This window comes from Aegilops tauschii, chromosome 3 (genome assembly GCF_002575655.3).
Source record: "Aegilops tauschii subsp. strangulata cultivar AL8/78 chromosome 3, Aet v6.0, whole genome shotgun sequence".
Taxonomy (NCBI): domain Eukaryota; kingdom Viridiplantae; phylum Streptophyta; class Magnoliopsida; order Poales; family Poaceae; genus Aegilops; species Aegilops tauschii.
Window position 1 is genome coordinate 188,406,500 of NC_053037.3, and position 12,247 is coordinate 188,418,746.

Sequence of the window (12,247 nt, forward strand, 5' to 3'; positions counted from 1 at the left end):
ATAACTACCAACATTTTGTAGTAATTGCAAACAAGTCCTTGTTGTAGGGAAAAACCGGCTTTTTCGCAGAAACAATGAAACTTAGAGCCCCACAGCCAAATTGCATATAGTATTAGTAATTTTATTGTTGTTCTCTCTTCATGACTTGCCGGCATATTCAAAATGCTGACCTACACGGCTGCAACATCTTATGTTGCAGAGGAGTTTTCCGATCAGGAGTGAGGCTACAATCCACGCTTGGCGATTGCCCTATGGAGTCGGATGGACTCGCTATTCGTCTACGCTTCCGTAGCTTTATTTAGTTTATTTCTCATGAGTTGGCCTTCGGCCGAATTTATTATGATGTAATAAAGACTCGATATGAGAATCGTGTAATAAATTCAGGTGTGATTGAACTTTGAATCTTTGCATCAATGTACTGTGTGTGCCAGCATGATCTTGGGATGGTACAGCTACACAGAGACTTGACCGATTTCGGGTCGGGTCGCTACAGAGATGGTATTCAGAGCACACGCTGACCGTAGGACGTAACCCCTAGGATCGGAAAGCCATAGGAAGAGACTATTTTATTTTATGTCCTTATTATTCCGTAATTCTCCCCTGTTCATTTCTGACTTCTCTCCGATTTTCAACATTCTAGATGGCCGCTGAGTTCACCCCAGTTCTGCTACCGGAGTTTTGCCAGCCAGATGAGACGATGCTTCTCGGCAAGAAGCTGGTTCAGATCGTGAAGAAGCTGAAGATTGCTCTGCCCTCAATCACCGGGAAGCCTACCAATGCACTTCCGACGGATACCCGCTACAGGATTAAGGTGCACATTCCAGGGAGGACCTTCGGAGGACATTCAGAGCCCATTGACTTTGAGTTTACCGATTTCACTTGGATCCTCGGAAGAGACATGGCGATTTATCGTGCACTTGGAGCAGAGCTAGGAATGGAGATATCATCCGAACCGTAGAGGACGACTCCATTCTTTCATATGTCCAAGACTTGGAGAGTCTCATCAAGAACCGGGAAATCCAGACACGCCGAAACTCGAAGGTACACAGGAGGTTGTTGTTCCGTGAACTGGAACTGGAGGAGAAAGCACGCGCGGACTTCCTTGAACATGAAGAAGAAGTCAATGATTTTATGGATAGAATCGAGGTCCGGGATAAATATATTGCCACACTAGAGGAGAAGATAGACCTGGGAGAAGACCTTTTTCCGAGTGGAGATGATGGACCCCTCGTGAGCTATGACCAGCATTATGAAGAGAGCTCCACCGAAGGAAGCCGCAAGAGGAGACGCCGCACCAGAGGACGCCGCACCGTAGGACGCAAGAATAATTGATGAAGACATTTAGTCAACCGCCATGTTATTTTATTTTTTCGTCGATCAGTTAGGCCGTTATTTTCGATTAGTCGCGAGATTTTGTAATCCGAGATGGAACCTTGTTTGAGATGAATGAATAAATGATTGGTGTGATTATGATTGTGCATTCATATGGGTAGTGCTATTTTCTCATTAGACTCTTGTTCTATTCTAATTTCTCATCCACTCCAAAACACCAGATGCCTCCGAGACGTGACCCCGGTTTCAACTTTCCGCCGGAGCTCACCCAACTGATCCAACAGCAGAATGCCCTGATGCAGATGCTCATCCAGAACCAGAACAACAACAACAACAACAACAACAACAACAACAACAACAACAACAACAACAACAACAACAACAACAACAACAACAACAACAACAACAACAACAACAACAACAACAATCCACCGCCACCACCCCCTGTTGACAACTTGACCCGCTTCCTAAGGCTGAATCCGCCAGTGTTCTCTAGCAGCACTGAGCCGATTGTGGCCGATGATTGGCCCCGCAAGGTTGGAAGGGAGTTAGCCACTGCTGGATGCACAGATGCAGAGAAGGTGCGCTTTGCCGCACATCAGCTTGATGGACCTGCAGCCTCTTGGTGGGAGAACTACACCGCCATTTATGAGGTCGCCACCATGACATGGGAGCAGTTCCAGCAGGCTTTCCGCACCGCTCATGTCTCAGCTGGAGCCATGAGTCTGAAGAAGCGTGAGTTCCGCAACTTACGCCAGGGGAACCGTACTGTGGGGCAGTACGTGGATGAGTTCAGCAAATTATCTCGCTATGCCCCAGATGATGTGGCCATAGATGCCGCAAAGCAAGAGAAGTTTCTCGAGGGACTCAATGATGAGCTAGGAATGCAGCTAATGGTGGCTACCTTCAACAACCAGCAGGAGCTGGTAGACAAGGCCACCATACTTGAAGGCAAGCAGCAGCAGATTGATAGCCGCAAGCGGAAATATGGCCAGGGAAAGTACGACTCCGGAGCTCAGCAGAAGCCCCGCTATACCCCATACTCGGGAGGACATACCCATCACACCATGGAGGACATAATCATGGAGGACATAACCATGGAGGGAATGGGAACAATCGCAACCACGACAACAACTCCAAGTCAGGCAATGGAGGCAATGGCAACCAGCACCGTCCTGCTCCGGCTCAGAAGGATCTGAGTCATATCACCTGTTTCAAGTGTGAAAGATCGTGGATGTCGCCTAGAGGGGGGGGGGGGGTAAATAGGCGCTTTAAAATAATTACGGTTTAGGCTTGAACAAATGCGGTATAAACCTAGCGGTTAATTTTACAAGCACAAAACCTACAACAACTAGGCTCACCTATGTGCACCAACAACTTATGCTAAGCAAGATAAACAACTAAGTGATAGCAAGATATATGACAAGAAACAATATGGCTATCACAAAGTAAAGTGCATAAGTAAAGGGTTCGGGTAAGAGATAACCGAGGCATGCGGAGACGACGATGTATCCCGAAGTTCACACCCTTGCGGATGCTAATCTCAGTTTGGAGCGGTGTGGAGGCACAATGCTCCCCAAGAAGCCACTAGGGCCACCATAATCTCCTCACGCCCTCGCACAATGCAAGATGCCGTGATTCCACTAAGGGACCCTTGAGGGCGGTCACCGAACCCATACAAATGGCAACCCTTGGGGGCGGTCACCAAACCCGTACACTTTGGCAACCCTTGGGGGCGGTCACCGGTACCTGTCAAATTGCTCGGGGCGATCTCCACAACCTAATTGGAGACCCTGATGCTTGCCCGGAGCTTTACACCACAATGATTGCTCCGAACACCACCAACCGTCTAGGGCGCCCAAGCACCCAAGAGGAACAAGCTCAAGGGCACCAAGCACCCAAGAGTAATAAGCTTCTCAACTTGTAACTTCCACATATCACCGTGGAGAACTCAAACCGATGCACCAAATGCAATGGCAAGGGCACACGGAGTGCCCAAGTCCTTCTCTCTCAAATCCCACCGAAGCAACTAATGCTAGGGAGGAAAAAGAGAGGAAGAACAAGAAGGAGAACACCAAGAACTCCAAGATCTAGATCCAAGGGGTTCCCCTCACGTAGAGGAGAAAGTGATTGGTGGAAATGTGGATCTAGATCTCCTCTCTCTTTTCCCTCAAAAACTAGCAAGAATCCATGGAGAGATTGAGAGTTAGCAAGCTCAAAGAAGGTCAACAATGTGGGGAAGAACACGAGCTCAAGAGATAAGGTAGAATGGGGAAGAAGACCCCCTTATATAGTGGGGGGAACAATCCAACCGTTATCCCCAAAACAGCCCCGCAGAGGGCGGTACTACCGCAGGAGGCAGTGGTACTACCGCTGATCACAGCGGTACTACTGCTCCCCCGGGCGGTACTACCGTGGAGTCTGGAGGGCAGGAGAGTGACAGACCCGAGCGGTACTGCCGCGGTGGTTGGGCGGAACTACCGCTCGTGAGCGGTACTGCCGCCCTACTGCCGCTGCGAAGTACCGCACTATCCGACACGAAAAATGACCCCTCGAGTCGACGCGGTAGGGGCCTGGTACCGTAGCGGTACTACTGCTGAGGAACCACCAGCGGTACTACCGCTGCGGAGCGGTACTGCCGCTTGTGACCCCTAAGCGGTACTACCGCTGGGTAACGTGGTACTACCGCTGGGACCATCCTAAAGCCACTTCCACGAAAACAAGAATACTCCACGGGAAACCAAAACTGCCATAACTTCTGCATATGAGCTCCGAATTGAGCAAACTCAAGCTTGTTGGATACAAGAAGACGAGTAGCATCCAGGTTGGTTATAGTAAGAAGAGGCAAGGAAGGTATGCCAACAAAATAGAGGAGTGAAACCTCCAACCGAGAAGAACCGGCATAACCTTCCAACATCGAAAACATCATAGAAGATGCGAGTGAACTCCGTTTTCGATGAACTCGAGCTTGTCATCAAGATGACCATAGGATCCAAAACTCTCAAAGAGAAGAACCAAACAAGAACCAAGAAATATGATGCAAGGATGCAATGGTTTGAGCTCTCTACGAATGATACGATCAAGCTACTCATCGAGAGCCCCCCTTGATAGTACGGCAATCGATCCTATAACCCGGTCTCCCAACTACCATCACGAGACCGGTAAAATAGAAAACCTATCAAGGGCAAACCTTTGCCTTGCACATGGTCCACTTGAGCTAGATGATGACGATCTTGACTCCCTCAAGTTGGACCACCTTTCTTGGTTGCGTTGGCTCGATGAAGACTAGTTGATTGCTCCCCCATACTCCACTATGGGTGAGCCACTCTTCCGCACATCTTCACAAGTCCATTGTCACCACAATGGATGGAAAGCTTCGAGCATTTGATCTCTTTCATGATGCTTCACTTGAACTTGCACACCGCAACCTAACCCCAAAAAAACTCTCACGAAGATCATGGGTTAGTACACAGAGCGTAATTGACAATGCTTACCACACCATGGGATCGCTTGATCCCTCTCGGTACATCTTCTACGCTTTGTGAGTTGATCAAGTTGATTCACTCTTGACTTAGTCTTGATCAACCTTGAATCTTTTCAACTCTCTTCTTTTGGATGATGTCTTGAAGATATACATGAATGATCACACAATCTTCTTCTCCAAGACATGCTTGCAATAAGCTCAACTCTCACATGACCAATCTTTGGATAATTCCTTAATAACACCTTGGTCACCACATAAACTCCTTGAAACCAACACATGGACTTCAAGAAATGCCTATGGAGAAATCCTTCAAATATAACTCAAGGCAACCATTAGTCCATAGAGATTGTCATCAATTACCAAAACCAAACATGGGGGCACCGCATGTTCTTTCAAAGTGCCAGAAGACAGAACACTATACCACTGATTGTCCAGAGGCCAAGCAGAGGAATGGAAACGACAACGGCAATGGAAGCTCAGCAAAGAAGCCCAACCCTTTTCCTCGTGCTCAGGTGAATCACCTTGACGTGGAGGACGTCTATGATCAGCCAGACACTGTGGTTGGTAAGTTTCTATTAAATTCACATTCAGTATTGGTACTCTTTGATTCTGGTGCAACGCATTCATTCATATCAAGGGTAGTTGTGGAAAAGTACGGGTTGCCCACTAGAACCCTTAGAACCCCTCTTCAGGTCACTTCCCCAGGAGGAGATATGACGGCAGGCTTAGGCTATGTTACTAGGTGGTGTCTATTGTAGCACATAAACATTGTTCCTATATGTATTTAACGGTGTTACAATTGTATTGCTGCAACACAAGCCATATGTGTTACCGAAGGCCCTCGTAACACTGTTTTAGAACTATAGGCACACACTTTGTAACATGTTTTTCGTGGTGTAGCAACATGGTTAGTAACACGTTTTAACAAAATTGCAACACAATTATTAATGATTGTCAGTAATTACAATAGGGCATTGTAACACATTTTGATATTCGAGCAACATAATTTCTTTATTATAGCAACACGGCAGTAACATAATTTTTGTATATATTGTAACATCTCTAGTGGTGATTGGTAGCAAACATAGTAACACCTTTTCCTAACTATAGTAACACAACATAATTAGTCCAATGTGCTATTGCAAAAGAATTGTATGAAATATTGCATCAATACATTTTTTGTTTTTATACTTCCTCATAGTGAAAATCGATAAGCAATATGACACAGACACACAGTGTATACTATATAAAAGGACCCTGGACATAAAGCTAGCATATGCACAACAAAAATGATATAAAATACCAATAAGGTTCTTGCTATTCCATAGCATTTATAACAATGAACATATAGAAGATCCATATTGTAGCAAAAATAAAATACATTTCTCAACCCATTAATGTAAACTATAGTATGTGAAAGATTTCCTATAACTGAAACCATGTGACACCCCTATTGATGTTCACTAGATTGTGCCCCTCAGATCTTTCTTGAATGAATATGTCATATTTGCATCTTGATTCCTCATGAGCAAAAGCATCTGAATCAACTCAACCACTGAACCTCTCAATCTGAAAAAAAAGAGTCATAACTACAATAAGTATATTGCAAATTTAATTTAACAAAACTCAAGAAGTTAAATATTGACATACACATGCTGAAGGCCAAGCAATTGTTAATCCAGAGGTGAAAGCATCACCAATTGTCCTACAATTTTCCCTTTCCCTTACCAAGAGCTCACATTCCTCAATAGGTTGATCAACTTGCACTTCTATGAACTGCCGACCTAGCTCAACACCACCAACCATTGTTTTTGAATTGCAACCCAAAATGCTAGCATGTGCCACATGCCTTTTGTTTGGATATATTGAAGACTTCAGAATCACTTTTGTGCCAACCTAAAAAAAGGTTCAAAATATAATTTGCAGTAATAAAAATCAATTTTGTGAACACGAATCTAGTACGAACACACTATTTTTGTTACCTCCATGGAAGGACTACGTTTCTGCTTAGAGGACACATGAACTACTGGCTTGTCTTGAGGGCTTTGTTTGTGTACTCTAGTCAAATTTCCATCCATATTCTCCCTGCTCTTTCTCATCTACAGAGAAACATAAGAGGAAAAATGATTTATCCTTGTGATTTTGCAATGAAAAGTTCACAATGCATTTTATTCATCAAATATTACATGTGCCGACATCATTTTCTATCATCAGGAGAGTCCATTCCATGAAAATCAAACTTAAATCCAGCATTCATATGAAAAATGTTTCCTATCAGTGCTTAGAGCTGCAAATGAAATCTTGCATTTAGAGCGTTGTGAGTCACAACGCATACTGCAGAATATGATGTCGACTTTGGCTTAGCTCAGTATTACAAAATTATTCAGAAATCAGTATGCATGCTGCAACATTATCATTTAGATCAGGATGTATTCCTGAGAACCCCAATCCTCTGTCTGCAACCATTAGAACAGACAATTTTATTACCTCTGTCATAAAAGGCACAACCATGTATTTTGCGTTGAGGCCATTAGTGCGAAATTAATTATGTATTATAATAAATTAGTTGTTTGAAAGTACTGATGGTTCAATATAATTTCAACTTTTTAGCATTATAATAAATTCACTAATGACATTTGCTACTTTAACACAGCGAGTCGATGGATCTAACAGCCATTAAAAAGTTACTCAGTTCTCGTAGACCAAGTGCAGACTACTTGGCTGGCGTAGATGGTTTTCTTGATTTTGCATACACTGGAAAAAGTTCAGATGCCAAGATCCATTGTCCATGCGTCAGATGTGTCAATAGGAACTTGTTGAAGCGAGACACAGTATATGATCATTTGGTGTGTAATGGAATGCTACTTGGATACACAGTTTGGGGTTGTCATGGTGAAACTGCAGGATACATCTCCTCTAACAAACGAAAAAGGTCAAAACAGGAAGGCATAAACTCTAATATGCGCCAGCTAGTCCATGATGTTTTCAGGAACATAGATAATGGGTCTCAAGTGAATGACTTCGATGACCCAAACCCTCCAGAACATGGACCAGATCCTGAAACCCAAGCTTTTTATGACTTGTTGAGAGATGCAGATGTACCTTTGTGGGACGGGTGTGAACTATCAAAACTTTCTTTCCTTGTGCTTCTGTTTAACATAAAATCCACTAACAAGTGGAGTAATAAATCAATAAATGATTTGCTAGCAGTTCTGCAGCAAGCAATTCCAAATGGTAAGACTTTACCTGGAACTTTTGCCGAGGCCAAGAAGATCATTGGAAAGCTTGGGCTTAGTTATGAGAGAATCCATGTTTGTGAAAAAGATTGTCAACTTTTTTGGAAAGAGAAGGCTAATGATGACTTTTGCTCAGTATGTGGATCATCAAGGTGGAAAAACAAACCTGATAAAACCAAGCTAACTAACAAGGAAAGGAAAAAAGCAACCCCGAAGAAGGTGCTCCGGTACTTCCCTATTAAGCCAAGGCTTAAGAGGCTTTTTATGCACAAGGAAACCGCTATAGCATTAAGATGGCATGATGAGGAACGCATAAAAGATGGAGCATTGCGACATTTAGCTGATTCAGCGGCATGGAAGGAGATTGACTCTAAGTATAAGCACATTAGATCAGATCCTCGTAACATTAGATTCATAATCACAGCTGATGGATTCAATCCGTTTGGTAAGCTGAATTCTAAACATAGTTGCTGGCCTGTTGTCCTAGTACCCAATAACCTTCCACCATGGTTGTGCATGAAGGCCTCTTCTCTTCTGCTCACTCTGCTTATTCCTGGTCCAACTTACCCTGGAAAGAATTTCCATGTATTCATGCAACCAGTTTATGAAGAACTAACCGAGTTGTTTATGATAGGAACCCGTACATATGATGCATCTCGAGGTGAGATGTTTCAACTTTATGTTGTTGTGTTGTCTACCGTGAGTGACTACCCCGGGCTAGCTCTCTTTGCAGGATATAGCGTAAATGGTGAGTTTGGTTGTTTTCCATGTCGTGATGAAACATGTTCTAAGCGCTTGAAACATGGGCAGAAGAATTGTTTCATGGGGCATCGCCGATTTCTGCCCCCAGATCACAAATTTCGCTTTGATGCTAGATCATTTGATGGGTCTGAAGAACATAGAGCAGCACCTAGTGCTTATGCAGAAACTAGAGTTGTAGATCAAATAAAATCAATTTCAGATTTTCAGAATTCCAAAACATGGAAGTGTTTCAGTGGCCTATTCAATTTGCCCTATTGGGACTTCAATTTACTTCGTCATAATCTTGATATCATGCATATTGAGAAGAACGTATGTGAGAACATATATGGAACACTTCTAGGAATAGAAGGCGAGTCCAAGGATAATTTAAAGGCACGACTAGACCTACAACACATGAACATTAAACGAGAGCTGCATCCACAAAAAAACCTAATGATAAGTATTATCTGCCACCTGCTTCCTATAACCTATCTAAAGAAGGGAAGCAACAATTTTGTAAAGTCCTTCATGGTGCAAGGGGTCCGAATGGGTTTTCAGGAAACATCTCAAGATGTGCAAATGTTGTTCAAGGGAGAATCTCAGGCCTTAAAAGTCATGATTGTCATATACTGATGCAACACTTTCTGCCACTTGCTATCTGAGGTCTACTCCCAGATCATGTCACATCTGTGTTGTTTGACCTGTGTGGGTATTTTAGAGAAGTGAGTGCAAAAGTCCTATACATCAGTGATCTTGAGAAGTTGGAGGAGCGAATCATAATGACATTATGTCATATGGAGAGAATATTCGCACCAGGTTTTTTCACCGTTATGGTGCATTTGGTTATGCATCTAGCAACAGAGGCAAAAATAGGTGGTCCAGTGTGCTACCGTTCGATGTGGTTTGTGGAAAGGTATGCTGGCTTCTTATATAAATATGGGGATGCATTACATATCTTTTAGGAAAATATTCTTCAATAATTTTCTTCTTCCTTCTGTTTGTGTTTATGTAGGTATATAGGTAAGCTGAAGTCAAATGTCCGTAACAAAGCTCATCCTGAAGGATCTATCGCTGAAGCATTTTTGGCAGATGAGTGCATGACATTCTGTTCAAGATATATTGTCGGTTTTGAGATCAAACATAACTTGCCTTCGCAGAATGAAGATAACGAGGAGTGGGTTGGGCACCATGATAATGCACATGGATCAAGATTATTTCCTCATTCTGGCAATCCACTTGGAAAGCCTAGGAATTGTGTACTGAGCGGTGTGGCAAAAGTGCAGGCGCATAGATATGTCTTGTTCAATTGCTCTGATGTGAATTCATACCTTAGGTAATATCTCATGCTTATAAATTGTCTTAGTTACCCTTTTCCCCTACTTGACCTCTGTCTATGAATTACTTTGCAGAGCTCATGCTGATGAGATCACGAATGGACGCAATTTAAACCCTGATGTTGTCGAGAGGATTCAAAACGATAAGTTCCACGAATGGTTCCAAGCTCATGTAAGTGCCATATTTTGCATATACTATACACGTATCACTACATTTAGTTGTAATCGAATTCTAAATATTCAGATAAAGAAATTGGAGAAGGAAATTGGCATCCACAACATTGAAAAGGATATTAGATTGCTCGCCCGGGGCCCAGTTAATGCAGCCAAAAGATATTGTGCTTTCAACTCCCGAGGCTACCATTTTAGGCCTAAACGCTTGGATAAAGAGACACAAAATAGTGGAGTCATGGTAACTGCAAAAACATCTAGTTATGATTCAGCACGTGATGCCAATCCTGTTTTACGTGATGTGACATACTACGGGAGGGTAATTGATATTGTCGAGCTAAACTACTCTGGACAGTTTTCAGTGGTGTTGTTTAAATGTGAATGGGTTAATGTGTTCTCAGAAACAGGAATGAAAAAAGACAAGTACGGTTACACACTTGTCAACTTCTCACATCTAACACACAAAGGGGAAAAGATTGAGCATGAGCCTTTTATTTTCCCTAACCAGGCGAATCAAGTGTTCTATGTGGAAGATGAATTGAATCCAGGTTGGTCTGTGGTAATGAAGTTGCCAAAGCCTAGAGATGTATATGACTTAGGCAACATGGAATGGGAAGCACAAACAGAAAATGAGCCATTCCATGTTTCACAGCTTGGAGAGATTTTGAAGAGAAAGAACAATGAACAACATTGGGTTAGAACAGACGTTGAGGGGACAATAGTGGATGCTAATGATGCTTCGAGCAACGAAGAATAGTTGAGGTTAGTAGCAATATGTTCTTGTGTTTCCATATTCAATTTGCAAGATGTGATTTTTACCTCTAATATAATTTGTTGTTCAATCTTTCTGTTCTTCAATTATGTTTTGTGCATTCTTTCTTTTATGCTGAGTTGACACTTTCATATCAGATATGAAATTTTAGTGATAAAAGTAGCACAAAATGTCTCTTCTATTTTCTTGTTCATGTTTTGATATTTTGGCTGCATGTCACAGGTTCAGACTGCATGCTACATGGAGGCATGGGGGTGGTTGGCTGTGTGCTTTGTGTTGGTACAGAACAGCCTACTTTTTTCTGCTTGCTGGCTTTCTGCTGACTACTTGACCAACTTGCTTGGTGATATACTGCTGTGTGAGACCATGTGTTGGTCAAAATTTAGTATACTCTTATATTCATGCTTGGTAATTCGGTCAGCTGTGACACCACATGCTTGTTTGGAACATCATTTTGTAGTTTGGTCAACAACAGTTCAGAATTGAGATACACGCAGCTTGTTTGGAACTTTATTTTGTACTTTGGTTAACAGTTCAGAATTGGCATACTCTTGCAGTGTTTAAAAATCCTGTTTTCCGATCACATGTTGCCATTTTTCCTAAAGTTTGAATCTATCCTAAAGCAGTATGAATGTTTTGGTTTCTCTACATATACTTCACTTGCTGATGATTAGATTAGATGGTCAAAAGTCTAGATGAATTCAATGTTGATTGAAGTCTCATGTACCAAGTAGAAACATGTTCTGCCAACGACACTCAGCTTTCTCACGATTTTTGTTCTTTGAACCCAGCTATCAAAATGCATTCAAATTTAGGTTTTCATTATTCCAATTACACGAAATAGTATCTATTGAATATGTCTCCCTATCTAGACAATTTGAGCAAAAAAAACATATATACTATTATCTCTTTTCTAGAACTGAATTTGTCTTATTTTGCTAATTTCTAAAACTGATTGGCCCACCTCAATGATAGGTAGCACGAATTAGTACGTTTTCTTTTAGGGAAGCATGGATTAGTACTTGTTTACACTTGTTTTAGCCAGGATTCTGGATCACGGTGGTCCAACTAATAAAAAGTCATAGATATAACATGTCAACATACATTATTCCTTTTATCAAAAGCGCTTCCCAAATACAACACGTCCACATACTTTTATACTTTATAATAAAAATAC

At 42.3% G+C, this 12,247-nt stretch overlaps 1 protein-coding gene across 1 annotated transcript; it reads left to right on the top strand.

Annotated features, from left to right (window-relative positions):
- The first annotated feature begins 5,187 nt into the window (after positions 1-5,187).
- On the top strand, positions 5,188-11,057 carry LOC141042834 (uncharacterized). Its single transcript, XM_073511729.1, has 5 exons — positions 5,188-5,380; positions 9,649-9,706; positions 9,806-10,126; positions 10,203-10,299; positions 10,372-11,057. Exons 1-5 carry the CDS (start codon positions 5,188-5,190, stop codon positions 11,053-11,055), a joined length of 1,353 nt encoding a protein of 450 aa, XP_073367830.1. The 3' UTR covers positions 11,056-11,057.
- The last annotated feature ends 1,190 nt before the right edge of the window (positions 11,058-12,247 follow it).